Raw genomic sequence first — 19,755 nt, forward strand, 5'->3', positions numbered from 1 at the left:
TTTGTGATGTTGTAATCAAATCAAAAAATGTAATCAAACTGTCACATGCGCGGAATACAGAAGTGTAGACCTTACTGTAAAATGCTTACTTACAAGTCTTTAACCAACCATGCTGTTCAAGAAGAGTTAAGAAATTATTTACCAAATAAACAAAAGTAAAAAAAACAACAATTAGGCTATATACAGGGGGTACTGGTTAGAGGTAGACCGATTTTCATGGTTTCATAGCAATTGGCATTTTTGGATGCCGATTATGGCCGATTACATTGCAATCCACGAGCAGACTGAGTGGCAGGCTGACCACCTGTTACGCAAGTGCAGCTTCAAAAGGACCTTGTGGCTGCAAGGAGCCAAGGTAAGTTGCTAGCTAGCATTAAATTTATCTTATAAAAAACAAGCATTAAATTTATCTTATAAAAAAACAATCAATCAATCTTAACATAATCACTAGTTAACTACACCTGGTTGATTATATTACTAGTCTAACTAGCTTGTCCTGCGTTGAATATAATCAATGCGGTGCCTGTTAATTTATCATCAAATCACGGCCTACTTCGCCAAACGGGTGGTGATTTAATAAAAGCGCATTCACGAAAAAAGCACTATCATTGCACCAATGTACATCAGCACAAACTTCAATGCCTTTCTTAAAATCAGTACACAAGTGTATATATTTTTTAAACCTGCATATTTAGTTAAAAGAAATTCATGTTATCAGGCAATATTAACTAGGGGAAATGGTCACTTCTCTTGCGTTCCAGTGCAAGCAGAGTCCGGGTATATGCAGCAGTTTGGGCCGCTTGGCTTGTTGCGAACTGTGTTTCTTCCAAACAAAGACTAATTAATTTGCCAGAATTTTATATAATTATGTCATAACATTGAAGGTTGTGCAATGTAACAGCAATATTTAGACTTAGAGTTGCCACCCGTTCGATAAAATATGTAACGGTTCCGTATTTCACTGAAAGAATAAATATTTGTTTTCAAAATGATAGTTTCCGGATTTGACCATATTAATGACCTAGGGCTCGTATTTCTGTCTTTTTATTATATTATAATTTAAGTCTATGATATTTTATAGAGCAGTCTGACTGAGCAGTGGTAGGCAGCAGCAGGCTCGTAAGCATTCATTCAAACAGCACTTGCCTGCGTTTACCAGCAGCTCTTCGCAATACTTGAATCACAGTGCTGTTTATTGACGTCAAGCCTATCAACTCCCGAGATTAGGCTGGCAATACTAAAGTGCCTATAAGAACATCCAATAGTCAAAGGTAAATTAAATACAAATGGTATAGAGAGAAATAGTCATAATAACTACAACCTAAAACTTCTTAACTGGGAATATTGAAGACTCATGTTAAAATGAACCACAAGCTTTCATATGTTCTCGTGCTCTGAGCAAGGAACTTAAACTTTAAGTTAATTGAACTTCAGCTTTTTTACATGGCACATATTGCACTTATACTTTCTTCTCCAACACAGTGTTTCTGCATTATTTATTCCAAGTTGAACATGTTTCATTATTTATTTTAGACTAAATTGATTTGATTTATGTATTATATTAAGTTAAAATACGTGTTCATTCAGTATTGTTGTAATTGTCATTATTATATATTATAGATTAAAAAAAATCTACCAATTTTTAATGTAATAATCCTAATCGGTCAACCTCCTAATTTAGGTTTATCATACCTGCTGGAGGCCCAAAGCTTACTTTTCTGTCACAATTGTTTTTGCCGCCTTTTTGTTTTGTCGCCGTTGCTAAATTGGGAATGTTGTGCCGTTCTGGGAGTGTTGTGTTCTGCTGAAATATTAAACACTGTCCTTGTGCTCCGACTTGAGCATATCATCTATTTTTGTGTAGCTCAGATCCTAGACCTTGTCAGTACTGTCAGGCACATGGTTAACAGCATCAAAGGTTGTTTGTGAGTACTCTAATACAGTGCATTCAGAAACTATTCAGACCCCTTGGCTTTTTCCACATTTTGTTAGGTTACAGCTTTATTGAAAAATTGATTAAGTACCCCATAATGACAAAGGAAAACCAGGTTTTTAGATTTTGTTTTGCAAATATATTTAAAAAAATAATATTTTACACAAGTATTCAGACCCCTTTCTCAGTACTTTGTTGAAGCACCTTTGGCAGCGATTAAGGCCTTGTCGTCTTAGGTATGACGCTACAAGCTTGGCACACCTGTAATTGGGGAGTTTCTCTCATTCTTCTCTGCAGATCCTCTCAAGCTCTGTCAGATTGGATGGGGAGCTTCGCTGCACAGCTATTTTCAGGTCTCTACAGAGATGTTCGATCGGGTTCAAGTCCGGGCTCTGGCTGGGCCACACAAGAAAAATTTGGAGACTTGTCCCGAAGCAACTCCTGCATTGTATTGTATTGGCTGTGTGGCTAGGGTCGTTGTCCTGTTGGAAAGTGAACCTTCGCCCCAGTCTGAGGTCCTGAGTGCTGGAGCAGGTTTTTATAAAGGTTATTTTACTTTGCTCCGTTCATCTTTACCTTGATCTTGACTAGTCGCCTAGTCCCTGCCGCTGAAAAACATCCCCACAGCATGATACTGCCCCCACCATCCTTCACCGTAGGGATGGTATTGGGCAAGTGATGAGCGGTGCCTGGTTTCCTCCAGATGCGACGCTTGGCATTCAGGCCAAAGAGTTGTTGGAGCCAACTCATGTATTGCAAGGTTGTATATGACCTATGTGGACAGAATTGACCTATGAATCTTAATGCGCTAATTACCTATACGGTAACAATATTGACTCATGCCTGAACTTTGCAGCAGCTGAGTTGACACCTCAATCCTGTAGTGACAAAGCTAAGCCATGCATGCCAAGGCCCTGTTAGCTGCGATGACTAAATGCATCTCAATGCAAGCAGCACAGTTGACCTATAAATCTTGAGGCCCTGTACAAACAGCCTGTGGCAAAGAACTAGGCCAGAGCAACCTGGCACGACCGAAGTAGAGTAGAGTAGCTGGCATCTATCTATGAGGGTAAATCCATTTGAATTAAATTATTTTTTGACAGCACCTCTTGATTTGAACTAAACCTTCCATACATATTTGCCTATTGTAGAAGTGCTCTGAAAGTGACTTTTTGAACCTGAATGCCAAAACATTCAAGATGCTCAAAGATGACCTAATTTTGCATACCCCACCATACCATGAGACATCCATGTCTTCATCACTGGAAAAGATAAATGGTTAAGATTGATATAATTTAAGAGGTTACAAACAGGGTTATCAAACTATTTTATAATTTCTACGTTTCATAATTTCTACATTCTTTGTTTTTACACATTTTCTATATTGTAGAATAATAGTGAAAACAAACTACGAAATAACACACATGAATCGTGTCGTAACCCGAAGTGTTAGAAAATATATTTAGATTTGTTTGTTCGAGATTCTTCAAATCACCACCCCTTTGCCTTGATGACAGCTTTGCACACTCTTGGCATTCTCTCAACCAGCTTCACCTGGAATGCTTTTGCAACAGTCTTTAAGGAGTTCCCACATATGCTAAGGACTTGTTAGCTGCTTTAACTTCACTCTGCGGTCCAACTCATCCCAAACCATCTCAATTGGGTTGAGGTCGGGTGATTGTGGAGGCCAGGTCATCTGATGCATCACTCCATCAAACTCCTTGGTAAAATAGCCCTTACACAGCTTGAAGGTGTGTTGGGTCATTGTCCTGTTGAAAAACAAATGATAGTCCCACTAAGCGCAAACCAGAAAGGATGGCGTATCGCTGCAGAATGCTGTGGTAGCCATGCGTGTTAAGTGTGCCTTGAATTCTAAATGAATCATGCAATTTCTGTGGCTGGTACTGTAACTCTAATGAACTTATCCTCTGCAGCAGAGGTAACTCAGGGTCTTACATTCCTGTGGCAGTCCTCATGAGAGCCAGTTTCATCATGGCGCTTGATGGGTTTTTGTGACTGCACTTGGAAGACAATTTCAAGTTCTTAATTTTCCGCATTGACTGACCTTCATGTGTTACTTTAACGTTTGAGACAACATGCTCTAGCATACAGGGTGGGTGTCATATTTTGGCTGCTAAATGCACTAAAATGGGAATCAAATGTTCATTTCAACTTTCAAATTGTACCACAAAGATGGCGATCCACACATCAGAGAATGTTGAATTGAATGCGAATATCTGTTTTAAATTATACTGTATATCTTCCATAGGAAACCTATTGAAATCATAGAAATATATGTAATTCAATTTCAATGCTGTACCAGTTAAATTACAGTGGTCAGAAGGGTATGGTCCATTCTATGAATTTGATTTCTATGATTTTAAAATGACACCCACACTGTATTCAAGAGCATGTTGTATCTCAACCGATGGCGGGCACAACACAAACATCAGATTATGTAAAGTCGGGTATAAATTACATCATACTACAAAAATCTGAGTACGTGTTTTTATGTAATTGACGTTAAAATCCAAAATGTAAAATATTTACTGACCATTTTAAGAAATGTATTAAATAGTTTTGACTACCCTGTTTTGTAATATATTTTTTATTATATCTAACTTGACCGTTTAACTTGTCCTGTGATAAAGACATGGACGTCTCATGGTGGGGTATGTAATAAAGCCCTTTTTGTGAGGAAAAACTCATTGTGATTGGCTGGGCCTGGCTGCCAAGTGGGTGGGCCTATGCCCACACATGGCTGCACCTCTACAGTCATGGCCAAAAGTTGAGAATGACACAAATATTAATTTTCACAAAGTCTGCTGCCTCAGTTTGTATGATGGCAATTTGCATATACTCCAGAATGTTATGAGTGATCAGATGAATTGCAATTAATTGCAAAGTCTCTATTTGCCATGCAAATGAACTAAATCTCAAACATTTCCACTGAATTTCAGCCCTGCCACAAAAGGACCAGCTGACATTTACATTTACATTTAAGTCATTTAGCAGACGCTCTTATCCAGAGCGACTTACAAATTGGACATGTCAGTGACTCTCTCGTTATCACATGTGTGAGTTGACGAGGACAAGGCTGGAGATCACTCTGTCATGCTGATTGAGTTCGAATAACAGACTGGAAGCTTCAAAAGGAGGGAATCATTTCTTCCTCTGTCAATCATGGTTACCTGCAAAGAAACACGTGCCGTCAGTCAGTTTGGTGACGAACAATGCCTTTTCCAGCATGATGGAGCACCTTGCCATTAGGCAAAAGTGATAACTAAGTGGCTCGGGTAACAAAAACATCAATCTTTTGGGTCCATGGCCATTAAACTCCCCAGACCTTAATCCCATTGAGAAGTTGTGGTCAATCCTCAAGAGGCAGGTGGACAAATAAAACCCTAGAAATTCTGACAAACTCCAACCATTGATTATGCAAGAATGGGCTGTCATCAGTCAGGATGTGGCCCAGAAGTGAATTGACGGCATGCCAGGGCGGATTGCGGAGGTCTTGAAAAAGAAGGGTCAACACTGTAAATATTGACTCTTTGCATCAACTTCATGTAATTGTCAAGAAAATACTTTGACACTTAGGAAACACTTGTTACTATGGAATACTGAAGTATAATTACATCTGACAAAAATATCTAAAGACACTGAAGCAGCCAACTTTGTGAAAATGAATGTCATTCTCAAAATTTTGGCCATGACTGTACAGTCACGTGAAATCCATAGATTTATGGATTTGAATTATTTCAATTAACTGATTTACCTTGTGGACTGTAACTCAGTCTTTTTGAAATTGTTGCATTTTAATATTTTTGTTCAGTATAGTAACCGAGACGACCTACTCATCTCTGCTGTTGTGACGAAGTTGACCCATGCATGGCAATGCCCCGTTGGCTGAGTTGACCGATGCATCTCAAAGCTGAGCTAGCCATGACACAGGATTGATAGATAGTCCCACTCAACCCCCCCCCGTCATCCACTCATTGGCTTATCAATGAGTCACCTGAGGTGAAGATCCCCATATGGGACAATGAGCTACTTTTCCGCTCAAAGATGCTCCAATTACTACTTTAGGCAAGCGTATAACAAGGATCTGACTGTGCCTTCCCCCTGCTGATGGAAAATGTGCTCTTGAAAGTCCCTAGGGTAGAGAGTTGTGAAGACTCACTTATGCTTTATACTTTTTGGAGAGATTAGGATACTTTTTTTTCTGACTGCATGCATAAATAGATGACAGAGTGAACCACAGATGGAGGATGCTAAAAGATTGCATGCAAATATACAACACCCATCACCCACACTCCGTCAGTCCATAAAATCCAAAAAATAGTTGTTTGCTTTCAGAGCATCTACAGAGAAGTGAAGATGATTTTTCTGCAGTTTATGAAAAGGATTATTTGTGGTTAGCGATCAAAGCTACTCTTTTTAAAAGATCAGCATATAAAAGTGAGTCTATGGAGCCCCCCCCCCCACGGGTCTCCCCTGTAGGGAGAAAGGGCGAGAGCTCACCCCCCTGTACGCCCCCTAGCGGATCACTAACTTCACCTTTGGGAAATGTCCTGGGAGTTGGCGGCTGAGGCCCCTAATGTAGTGTACAGGGCTCCAGTCAGCTAGTCTTTCTCCAGGCCTGGTTTCTGGTTCATAGTGTATGCACATACTCTGCTCTACTTGGAGGGTGAAGCCAGAGTGCCCCAGCGACCAGCTCACACTGAGCAAACTTCACTTCTGATTATATCGGCTTCACTTTAGATCTGTTGGCCCAGATATGGCTCTGGATGCCTGTGTAGGGAAAATGGAACTAGTATTTAAAAAATGTATTTATAGTACAAATGGACTTAATAGCCTACTTGTGCTTCCACAAACTTTACCACCTTGTTTACCCCTTGTTCCAATCCAAACTTTGATGTTGGATTGCATGGATGCTGATCTCAAATCAAATCCAAGTTTATTTGTCACTTGCACCGAATACAACCGGTGTAGCTTTACAGTGAAATGCTTATTTACAGGCTCTAACCAATAGTGCAAAAAAGGTGTTCGGTGAACAATAGGTAAGTAAAGAAATAAAACAACAGTAAAAAGACAGGCTATATTACAGTAGCGAGGCTATAAAAGTAGCAAGGCTACATACAGACACCGGTTAGTCAGGCTGATTTGAGGTAGTATGTACATGTAGATAAAGTGACTGCATATATGATGAACAGAGAGTAGCAGCAGCGTAAAAAGAAGGGTTGGGGGGGCACGCAATGCAAATAGTCCAGGTAGCCATTTGTTTACCTGTTCAGGAGTCTTATGGGGGTAAAAACTTGAAGTGTTTTTATCCTAGACTTGGCACTCCGGTAACGCTTGACATGCGGTAGTAGAGAGAACATTCTAGGACTGGGGTGGCTGGGGTCTTTGACAATTTTTAGGGCCTTCCTCTGACACCGCCTGGTGTAGAGTTCCTGGATGGCAGGCAGCTTAGCCCCAGTGATGTGCTGGACCGTACACACTACCCTCTGTAGTGCCTTGCGGTCAGAGGTCGAGCAATTGCCGTACCAGGCAGTGATGCAACCAGCTCTCGATGTTGCAGCTGTAGAACCTTTTGAGGATCTCAGGACCTGGGGGCTTCATGGATGATCTGGGGGCTTCATGGATGATCTGGGGGCTTCATGGATGATCTTGGGGATTCATAGATCTGGGGGCTTCATAGATGATCTGGGGGCTTCATGGAGCCCGACTTTTAAAAAACATCTGAGGGAAAGTCTAATGCTCATCATTGTATATCTTTAAGCGAAATTTGAGATGGAAGTTGTGTATGACTTAAAATCAGGGTCTATGCTCACCCTGTCCTTAGCTCTCTTCTATTACTTTGTACTATACACGGAGCTAAAATAAGTAAAGAAACCCCTCCAAGATTATGTTGTGGAAACTATACCATTACAACTGCATGATACGAGTCCATATACAGGTGATAAAGCATAATTGCACAGGGCTGCTATGTTGTAACACTCATACGACCTTCGGATTCATGACCATCCTTTGTCCTTTCAAAGACCACTGATACAGTAATTCCAACTGCCAAGATGGTGGTTCTATGCGTTTTCCATGCAGCTCTTGCTCCCTTTCCCCGTCATTGACTTAGCCTCATGGAGAGAAAAAAGGAGGGGTGGGGGGGGGAGCAGACGGCTGCGGCTCTCTTCCATCACCATTTGCGCATGTCAGTGAGGAAAGGAGTGGGGGTGAACGTTCTGGACTATTGCAGAAAAAAATCATCATTTTCCTCAACCCCCACCTACCCCACTGAGCCCTCTTCCTCAGGACAGATAGCCAGGCAACTCCATCTTTCCCTCTCCTTTCATCCCTCCCCTCTATCCCTTTTTTCTCTCGTTCAATATATTTCCATATTGCTGTAATTTTACAGATTTAACATAATTCACTGCTGCTCCAGAATGGTTGAACACCAGTCCTACAATGCATTACGATACATAGAGGGGGAGCGCAAAAGAACAAGCGAGGCGACAAGCGCGCAGGAGGATAGCTAGCTCCGTGCCATGCATCCTAAATTGCCTTTGGTTAAAACATGGCCCTCATGTACATGTGTATTGCCCTTTTCTATTTAATTAAAGGGGAATGCATCATGGTTTCTGCCTAGTTCCTCCGTCTGGGAATTCCAGACCAAAGGTGTATGCTGTCCGCATAGGGAGACTACTTCGAGCTTGAAACTGAAACCACACCAGATGTGTCTGGTAATCACCTAGTCAACTACTATTGATAATGAGGTGGCATTGTAAGTGTTCAATAGAGTTCAGGTCATATGTATTGCTGCGATTGTGTGTGTGTTTTTTTTTTAAATAGTTTACTATTGCATGGATTTAACTGCCTCGGGTTCATGTCTGGCTGTCTACTTTGAAATAAAATGCAATCAGCTCAAATTTGAAACAAACATTTCTCTCATATTTGAATGATTTATTAGTTGGACAATTATAGGCTACAAGACTATAATTGTCCGTCAAATCAAGCAGGACGTTGTCCAGTAACCCTTTGTGATAATCTCTGCTGTACATTGTGGTGTCATCAAGAAGTAGACTGAGGTGGTAGAGCATCAGGATCAGAAGGGCGTCTCACCGCCTTTTACTCTACTAGGAGGAAAAACGCTTTAAAAAACCCAATTTATTTAAGTTTTTCCTTATTGCGTTTCCTGTAATCTCTCGGTAACAGCTGCCTAAACTTGTTCTGGGCCACTATCTGCCACCGGGCATCGTGCCAACATGACTTACATCAGGGTCAGATTTATGGACGTGTCTTTTTAATCTCCCCGCAACACAAATTTGCCTGTCGCAGGAAATCATTAGAAGTTATTATGCAGCTCGTATAGTTTGTGTACTCTCAAAAAAATAGCGTGGGGTTAGACTGGGTCAGAGTTTTGCTGCCAAAATTGTTTTTTTTTTAATAGATTTTTTATTGAAAGAGATCAGTTAGGAAAACCGTTATAGTCTTTGACCTCAAACATAAGGTTGCGTTTTATTTGTTTTGGATCATTTTCAAAAGCCTGAAGGATGGTAAAACTACTTTAGTCTACCATGGTAACTCCTGTTAGTACTTTCTGTTGTCTGACTTCAAATAGTGCCTGCGATCTACTTTTATCAATATGTGTAATTATGTCATGATTGTCAGTGTTATAAAAGCTTTACACCAAAATGTTAGGGCTAATTGTTGAATCTTCTCCAAGTAAGATAGTGTTGGCCACTCTACCAAATTGTTATGTACCGCCCTCTAGTGATGTTCTTATAGTATAACATGCATCAAGAACTCAAATGTGGTAACCCTGGTACCTTTGCTACTGGTATTCAAGTACTTACTTTTCCATTGTTTTATTTTTTTATTTGTTGCATTTCTGAACTATTACCAACCAGCAAGATGGTTGGTACACACATCTATACTGTACAAATGCATGTCATATATTTTAACTTTGTGTCCGTCCCCTCCCCATTTATCCCTGCAGCTGTCCACTGCAACCTGAGCCAGAATGGGATCGACCACCAGATGATGTGCCCGGACGACGTGACCTCACACCTGGAGGAGCAGCCCCTGGACCAAGGCGCCGTGCTGGACGACGACAGCCCCACCTATCAGGACGTGCGCCCCGGGTACCAGCGCCACTCACTGCCCCAGCGCTCCGTCTCCGAGTCAGAACTCTCACGGGTGAGAACAGGGGGACTTCAATGTAGCCTTTCTCAACCCAGTCATTCCATATATTTTATGTATCATAACCCTAGCACAACTGATTCAAATGGCTGATTAGTTGACTAGTTTCAGGTGTACAAGGTGTTGGAGCACATAAAATGTATGGTACAGCTGGTGTGTATTGTAACCAATTTGAATTGCCCATCTTGATTTCAATAATTACTTCCTTACTGCACACTTTCTGGTACCTAACCATTGCGGTTTTTCGACAGCCCTTATTCAATGTTTCCTGAACTATTTACTTAGATTAAAGGTTGTCGTCAGTGGAGATTTGTTTTTATTTCCTCTCCAAAAATAGCATCCTGTCGAGGCAACGGACCGGACATTTCCTCCTCTTTCCGCCTCTGTCTCTGAAGGGAGATGAGAAAGAAAATGACAGATAATTATCTGGCTAACTGGAACTGCTTTCACCCAGACAATATGTCCTTCGAGAAGCTCCACGTAGCTACGCCTTTGATTGGAAAAACTAGGATGCTTTTTGTCTCACTGCGGGGCGCAGGCCTTCTATGTTCCTACAGTATACAAGTAAGAGTGATAAACTACCATGTAGGTTAATTTGAAAAAGAATGTCATGACTGCATGGACTCCTCATTAGAAATCTATAGGAGTAATGTTAGGATGTCTTAATGCCAAACTATTTTCAACCATGCACGTTGTACAGTTTCCGTCTGTTGAGTTCATGACTTCGATCCCCTTTTAACACTACTGAGCCAAGCTGTACTGCACTGGCCAGGCTACACATACCTCTAGTTGCTGGAACATGTTTGAAAATAAAATGTCAGAGCCAGCACAGTAAGGTGCAGTTCAGCCAATAGGGAAACTCTGTGGATGAAAGTGTCTACTAAATGGCATGTGTTATATACTGAACAAAATATAAACGCAACATGAAACAATTTTTATGATTTTTACTGAGTTACAGTTCATATAAGGAAATCGGTCAATTGAAATTAATTCATTAGGCCCTAATCTATGGATTTGACAACTCTGCATGGGTGCTGCCATGACTGGGCTCCCCAGTGGGTGAGCCTATGACCTCCCAGGCCCACCCTTGGCAGCGCCCATGCAGAGTCGTGAAATCTATAGATTAGGGCATAATAAATGTATTTCAAACGACCGATTTCCTTATATGAACAGCAAATCAGAATCAGTTTTTCCCCACGAAAGGTCTTTATGACAGACTGAACTACTCCGATGATCCCGCAGGTGGATGTGGACAGCTGGCATGGCATGGCTACACATGGTCTGAGGTTGTGAGGCCAGGTGGACGTACTGCCAAATTCTCTAAAATGACGAAGGCGGTTTGTGGTAGAGAAATTAACATAAAATTCTCTGGCAACAGCTCTGGTGGACATTCCTGCAGTCAGCATGCTAATTGCACACGAGACATCTGTGGCATTGTGTTGCGTGACAAAACTGCATATTTTAGAGTGGCCTTTTATTGTCCCCAGCACAAGGTAATGATCATGCTGTATTCTTAAAAAAAAAAACGTTTGACCCCTTTTTCTAGTTAGTCTTGTCCCATCGCTGCAACTCCGGTAGGGACTCGGGAGAGTCAAAGGTCGAGAGCCATGTATCTTACGAAACACGACCCTGCCAAGCTGCACTGCTTCTTGGCACACTGCTCGCTTAACCCGGAAGCCAGCCGCATCCAATGTGTTGCAGGAAAACCCGTACAACTGTTGACCGTGTCAGCGTGCATACACCCGGCCCGCCACAGGAGTCGCTAGAGAGATATGCGACAAGGGAATCCCGGCCGGCCAAACCTTCCCCTAACCCGGACAATGCTGGGCCAATTGTGTGTCGCCTCGTGGGTCACCCGGCTGCGACACAACCCGGATCTGTAGTGACACATCAAGCACTGCAGTGCCTTAGACCGATGCTCCACTCGGGAGGCCCCATGATCATGCTGTTTAACCAGCTTCTTGATATGCCGCAGCTGTCAGGTGGTTGGATTATCTTGGCAAAGGACAAATGCTCACTAACAGATGTAAACAAATTTGTGCACAAAATTTGAGAGAAATAAGCTTTTTGTGCGTATGGAAAAGGTTTGGGATCGTTTATTTCAGCTCTCAAAACATGAAACCAACACTTTGCGTTTATATTTTTGTTATATATATATATATATAACAAAAATATAAACGCAAAGTGTTGGTTTCATGTTTTGAGAGCTGAAATAGGAGTTGGTGACTAATATATTGCATTGGGCATGATTTTAATTATATATATATATATATATATGCCCAATGCAATATATTAGTCACCAACTCCTATTTCCCTATGTAATGCACCCATATTGACTCCCAAGGTCAGGGAATTAAAAGCCGGTGTTGTGTATGTTCTTTTTTTGATGTGTCCCAATAGTCTGTTTCCGCACTGCTTGTAAATCCAATACGTGTGTGAGGGATATATATTATGTATAACCTACCTAAAAAGAGATTGCTATGTGCACAGGTAAGATCAGGAATATTGCCTCTGCATATTGAAACAGGTCAGATCAGGGATATTGCCTCTGCATATTGAAACAGGTCAGATCAGGGATATTGCCTCTGCATATTGAAACAGGTCAGATCAGGGATATTGCCTCTGCGTATTGAAACAGGTCAGATCAGGAATATTGTCTCTGCGTATTGAAACAGGTTGGTATTGTGGTTAAATGGAAGAGGAAAGACTGTTATTATTGCGACCTCAAAGAAATAGAGAATGGAACTAACTTTATCCTCTTGCTCTTATTCCAGAAAGCCCAATAGACATACCCTGGCATTATGTGGCTGAGTGATGAGGAGAAATGGAAATGTTTTTTTTGTCCATTGTGTATTTCCGTTTTGAGGAATATTTAGATATACATTTTTCCTTTTATTCCAGGCTACCTATAATTAAATTGAAAAAATATTATGTGTGTAGGCGTGTCTACCATATGAATCCTCTCTTTGTGTCAGACTGGGTTCAAGTGACTTTTGTTTATTTGTATGTATCTGGTGTACGTTATTTTACTGCTCTAGGGGTGTAATTATTGTTTGGATAAACGTATTTACTATTATGTATAGATTTTTTAAATTTAAAAAATCACTGAGGCGCATTGCAGAGAACGCCGGAAAAATGATCATTTAATTACCATATTGAATTATTGTAATGTTTCTTTCAATAAATCCCATAAGGGTTGGTTTACCAGTTCTCGATTTGAGATGAAAATAAAATCTAATTCGTTCCAATTTCAACCCGGAAGCGTCTTTAAAAATTGTTATTAATTTACTTAGCATGTTATTTCTCCCTTGCCGCACGGCCTACCGTCCACATATAGAGACAGCCCAGCTTGATTTTTCCCCGCAGTGAAATTGAATAATTAGCGACTTTTCTGCGCCTTTGAGCTTTCGGGGAGAGAGAAACTATGGGCCCATGCCACGCCTGCCGCAATGCCGAACTAGGTCATTGAGCTACGGAGGGGATAGGGAGGGAACGAGACGGGCTCAATGTCTCAAATACACACGTACTCGGTCAGCGTGACGCTAATCGTTATTCGAGGAAATAATTGTGTACTGTATCAATGGAATGATGCGGTGTGGTCATTTATTCGCTAGGTGGCGCTGTATGTTTGAGAATGCCAGAGCTGTGTACTGCCCTACCAAGGAAAAGAGCAGTAACTGCTTATAGAGTGAAACTGAGAAATGACTTTGTATTGTCCAGCCAAACGAATTGTATACAAAATCATTGGAGATCTGTTATACTAGGAGGTTATTTTTATTTTATCAATATTGACCCTGACCTCTGACTCTAGACGGCAGGTACTGCTTTGTTGCTTGATACAACCACTGGTTTCCATGCTGCTTTAAAAAAAAATTTTTTTTTAACTCAAAATTGTTAATGTATTTATTTGTATGTGGCTGTCAGTGTCATATAGTCTGATTCTTGTATCAGCAAAGAACGATGCATAATACCAAGGTAAACTGTAGACACTGCAGAAGGGACAAGGCTGGAAAGAGGATTGATAGATAACAGGAGAGAGGGATTAAGTCAACAATAAACCAATAATTTTTTTTAAAAAGAAGGACAAAAGTTAAGACTGTAGATTCTCTCACTGGCTTCTTCAGTCTTCAAGCCACATGTGCTCAGTGAAACCAAGGTAATTGGCAGTAACTGAAGTTCGTGATGGCAGTTAGTGCAAACATGACCCCCCCACACACACTCACGTTTTCTATGCAACACAATGGAGTCAGGATATATGTCTACATGATAAAGCATGTAGTTGATGTATAAAAAAAAATGTCAACACATTTTTGACCAAATGCACAGTTGCTGGTCTTTTGCTTCGTAGGGCAGTTTAGTGTACTTACTAGGCTACACATGGTAGTGGAGCTATGCCAACACTACGAGAACCCCTGAAATGCCTTTACATTATTGTAATAATGGTATTACTTTAAATGAATGGAAGTCATTTATTAACCACCTGTAAGGCTTTCGGTATCCTACTCATTACACCTGGTAGTAGTTTGGGTGTACTGTATGTTTCAATTTTGGCTTTGTGGGTTGAAATTCTCTTATTTGTTGTGTGTTTTGTTTTTGAAGTTGTCCTTGCTCTGTTGCTAAGGTAACATGAGAAACACCTGAAATGCATAGTGTGTGTTTAAATATGCCAAGGACAGATTGACTGTTGTGTTTGCGAGCGTGTGCACACAGGCATATTCTCACTTAGAAATTAAGCTAGCTTTTTCTCGCGTCGCACACCAGCGCTGTCACTCAAGTCTCTAATTGGCTCTGTCTCAAGTGCATTTATGTGGATTTTTCCTTTCCTCTTTCTATTCGCTCTTTCTTTCTCTCTTACGTTCCATGGCTGGCGGGCGTAGCCTCACACAAAGTTGTAGTCCCAGAAACACTGCTCTGTGCTACATTTACAGTACGATGTCATATTGACTCAGGAACTGTTGCAGTTCCCACCAAGCTCACCATGGGCAGTTCACATTACACACACACACTCGCCCCTGAGCAGTAGTGAGCAAAGCCTCTGACTTAATCCCTCTCTCCTGTTATCTATCAATCCTCTTTCCAGCCTTGTCCCTTCTCTTTAACTCTCTCTGTCACACGCACACCATACGTGTGTGTGTACATATGCCCCTTCTCTCTCTCTCCCTTTCTCCCCATTCCTCCCTACTGGCTCATCATGGTAGTGTTTCTGGATATGTCATCCAGAACGACACTAGCTCCTTCCCCTTCCTGCACTGTACTCTATCATACGCCTCAGGCTGCCAGTCAGAGTTAATTAGTGCTGAGCTGTATTTAATGGTTAACGTGGGATTTTGTTGCCCCTCAGCGGAGGTCTCCTATCGCTTCCTTACCTGCAGATTCAGCATCTCTGTGGCCTGCCAAAGCAGTCATGTCGGTCGTCTGTCTGTACTCTAACTATACTTGGCACGTGGAGAATGACGGTCTTCCCCGGTGATGCTTTCTCTATCTGTCTCGCTTCCCTGTCTCTCTCTAGTCAGTCAGGTACAGACAGACAGGGCCATGCTGTGGGTACTGTGTTGTTATGCTAGCCGAGATGGAGGCATGTTCTATCGCTATGCCGCACAGCGAGCCGCCGCTGACTGGAGTGGGAGGGAGATGGGAGGAAGGGGGTGGCTCTGTAATTTTAGTAGCCCCTCAATCATAAGGAAGCGACGCCAGCACTTTAGCTACAGTGGCAGGTTGTTCAGCGGGACGCAGACTGAATGCCTGTGGGATTAGGCAACATAACTATCCACCTGGCTGCATGTTGTTGTCGGATCAAATTAACTACAGTATGTCCTCTTTGGTCTGATTTTAAATAGTACTATACCGTGATTCCATTTAGTGCTGCTTGTGTAACATACGTATCTGCTCATGACCATATCTGTAGACATTGCTATATCATTGGCATGGACTGTGTAATTTCTAACCCTAGGCATACATAGTTCATAGGCTAGCTACTCTTGTGTACTGCTGTCTACTGACATGCAGATCATCCATGAGGATGAAACAAATGGCCCTTGCAGATAAAAGTATTGGTTGGTATTGTTTGTGTATGCACTGTATAGGTAGTCTCTCGTGTGTTACTGGTATAGTGTATTAATGCGTACTGTATGTGCCATCAATATTGGACTTAAGAAGTAATCTGTTGTCTTTCCCCTCCATGCAGCCGGGGAATGTAAAGCTGTCCAAGCCAGTGGTCCTGTGGACCCAGCAGGACGTGTGCAAGTGGCTGAAGAAGCACTGCCCCAAGCAGCACCAGATCTACAGTGACTCCTTCAGGCAGCATGACATCACAGGTGCGCCAGCCAAAGCCCGAGTATCTGCTGTCGCGGTTACCGTCATGTCAATCATACCCTCCTCCAACGAGCCCCTCGGCAAGGTCACACCCGCCCACCCGCTAACAACCCACCTGCCGCATAATGGCGAGACGGCTAATTACCACACACTCAACCTCTCGGCGCATGACTGATTTACATGACAATGTTTGTTTATTTGTGAGGTACTGACGCCCTCTCGACTCGCCGTGACTGGCAAAATTGAGCCCTTCATCCATGATGCACTTACGCCACAAGGAAACGGAGATGGCTGGGGCTATGTGCTGAACCTGAGCACACTGCAGCGGCATTCCATAAAGATGTGGATGAGGCTACTTTCTATTAACGGTAATAGGATCTAGCTACATGCAGTGATAATCCTATGTCAGTAACATGTACAGTGCATACAAAGTATTCAGACCCCTTGACTTCTCCCACATTTTGGTACTTTACAGCCGTATTCTAAAATTGATTTAAAATATTTTTTCTCCCTCATCAATCTACACAATATACCCCATAATGACAAAGCAAAAAAACTTTTTTTAGAAATGTTTGCTAATTTATAAAAAATAAACTAAGTATTCGGACCCTTTACTCAGTACTTTGTTGAAGCACCTTTGGCAGCGATTACAGCCTCGGGTCTTCTTGGGTATGACACTACAAGCTTGGCACACCTGTATTTGGGGAGTTTCTCTCATTCTTCTCTGCAGATCCTCTCAAGCTCTGTCAGGTTGGATGGATAGTTTCACTGCACAGTTATTTTCAGGCCTCTCCAGAGATAAATGATCGGGTTCAAGTCTGGGCTCTGGCTGGGCCACTCAAGGACATTCAGAGACTTGTCCCGAAGCCACTCCTGCGTTGTCTTGGCTGTGTGCTTAGGGTTGTTGTCCTTTTGGTAGGTGACCCTTCATCCCAGTCTGAGGTCCTGAGCGCTTTGGAGCAGGTTTTCATCAAGGATCTTTCAGTACTTTGCTCCGTTCATCTTTCCCTCGATTCTGACTAGCCTCTCAGTTCCTGCCGCTGAAAAACATCCCCACAGCATGATGCTGCCACCACCATGCTTCACCATAGGGATAGGGCCAGGTTACCTCCAGATGTGATGCTTGGCATTCAGGCCAAAGAGTTCAATCTTGGTTTCAATCTTGTTTCTCATGGTCTGAGATTCTTTAGGTGCCTTTTGGCAAACTCCAAGCGGGGTGTCATGTGCCTTTTTACTCTGAGGAGTGCCTTCCGCCTGGCTACTCTACCATAAAGGCCTGATTGGTGGTGCTGCAGAGATGGTTGTCCTTCTGGAAGGTTCTCCATCTCCACAGAGGAACTCTGGAGCTCTGAGTAACCATCGGGATCTTGGTCACCTCCTTGACCAAGGCTCTTCTCCCCCAATTGCTCAGTTTGGCCAGGCGGCCAGCTCTTGGAAGAGTCTTGGTGGTTCCATAACTTCTCCCATTTAAGAATGCTGTAGGCCACTGTGTTCTTGAGGAACTTCAATGCTGCAGACATTTTTTGGTACCCTTCCCCAGATCTGTGCCTCGACATAATCCTGTCTCGGAGCTCTACGGACAGTTCCTTTGACCTCCTGGCTTGGTTTTTAGGCTGACCTTCACTGTCAACTGTGGGATATTATATAGCCTTTCCAAATTATGTCCAATCAATTGAATTTACCACAGGTGGACTCCTCCAATCAAGTTGTAGAAACCTCTCCAAGGATGATCAATGGAAACAGGATGCACCGGAGTTCAATCTTGAGTCTCATAGCAAATAATTATGTATATAAGGTATTTCAGTTTTTATAAATTGGCAAATATTCTTTAAAACCAGTTTTTGCCTTGTCGTTATGGGGCATTGTGTGTAGGTTGATAATTTTATTTGATCAATTTTAGAATAAGGCTGTAACGTAACATTGTGGAAAAGTGAAGGGGTCTGAATACTTTCCGAATGCACTGTTTTTTATTTATTTTAATTTTTACCTTTATTTAACCAGGCAAGTCAGTTAAGAACAAATTCTTATTTTCAATGACGGCCTGGGAACAGTGGGTTAACTGCCTGTTCAGGGGCAGAACGACAGATTTGTACCTTGTCAGCTCGGGGGTTTGAACTCGCAACCTTCCGGTTGCTAGTCCAACGCTCTAACCACTAGGCTACCCTGCTCTAACCACTAGGCTACCCTGCCGCCCCACTGTACATAAACAAATAAAATCTAAAATGATGCTCTGTGTAAAGAATTAAGGGCCCTTTGTCATCCGTTTCATTTTCCTCATGAGACCATTACCATGAGTTTGGCTGACTTCAAACTTCTTTGACGATAACCTTCGATATTAGATAATCTTAGCACGTTGTCTGTAAATTATGCATTTCCTCATTAGCCCGCCGATAATGGAACAAACAGTGACTCAGATGTTGTCTCACAATTAGTGTAATTACCTGCAGTTGTGAGGTGTTGTTGTCTCAGGATCAATTAGCGATAACGATATGCACAAAACACACTAGTAATTTCGCTCATCATCCCATCCAGCATTAATGAACAGAATCCAATTAAAACAAGCGGGCACACAATGCAATTTGCAGCCCAATCAATCTCTTGGAAATATCATGCGCATCTTTTTCCACTCAATTAGAATCAACAAGAGGACTCAAATCATGATGAATGTAGTATTGTGCTCGAGAACAACTGTGTAAACAAACAAGTTGAATAGGTGTGTGTTTTATTTATATATATATATATATATATACCGGTACACCGCTCAAAAAAATAAAGGGAACACTAAAATAACACATCCTAGATCTGAATGAATGAAATATTATTATTAAATACTTTTTTCTTTACATAGTTGAATGTGCTGATAAAATCACACAAATATTATCAATGGAAATCAAATTTATCAACCCATGGAGGTCTGGATTTGGAGTCACACTTGAAATTAAAGTGGAAAACCACACTACAGTCTGATTCAACTTTGATGTCAAAACAAGTCAAAATGAGGCTCAGTAGTGTGTGTGGCCTCCACGTGCCTGTATGACCTCCCTACAACGCCTGGGCATGCTCCTGATGAGGTGGCGGATGGTCTCCTGAGGGATCTCCTCCCAGCCCTGGACTAAAGCATCCGCCAACTCCTAGACAGTCTTTGGTGCAACGTGGCGTTGGTGGATGGAGCGAGACATGATGTCCCAGATGTGCTCAATTGGATTCAGGTCTGGGGAACGGGCAGGCCAGTCCATAGCACCAATGCCTTCCTCTTGCAGGAACTGCTGACACACTCCAGCCACATGAGGTCTAGCATTGTCTTGCATTAGGAG

General features: G+C 42.0%; 1 protein-coding gene across 5 annotated transcripts in view; it reads left to right on the forward strand.

Moving 5' to 3' along the window:
* Positions 1-19,755, forward strand: part of LOC135550066 (sterile alpha motif domain-containing protein 12-like) — a 119,076-nt gene that overhangs the window by 17,237 nt on the left and 82,084 nt on the right. For all 5 annotated transcript variants that reach the window (XM_064980528.1, XM_064980529.1, XM_064980531.1 and 2 more), the window contains 2 exons: positions 9,927-10,126; positions 16,314-16,443. In XM_064980528.1, coding sequence (XP_064836600.1) covers positions 9,927-10,126; positions 16,314-16,443 — 330 coding nt within the window. The remainder of the gene's footprint in view (positions 1-9,926; positions 10,127-16,313; positions 16,444-19,755) is intronic.

This window comes from Oncorhynchus masou, chromosome 12 (assembly GCF_036934945.1).
Source record: "Oncorhynchus masou masou isolate Uvic2021 chromosome 12, UVic_Omas_1.1, whole genome shotgun sequence".
Lineage (NCBI taxonomy): Eukaryota > Metazoa > Chordata > Actinopteri > Salmoniformes > Salmonidae > Oncorhynchus > Oncorhynchus masou.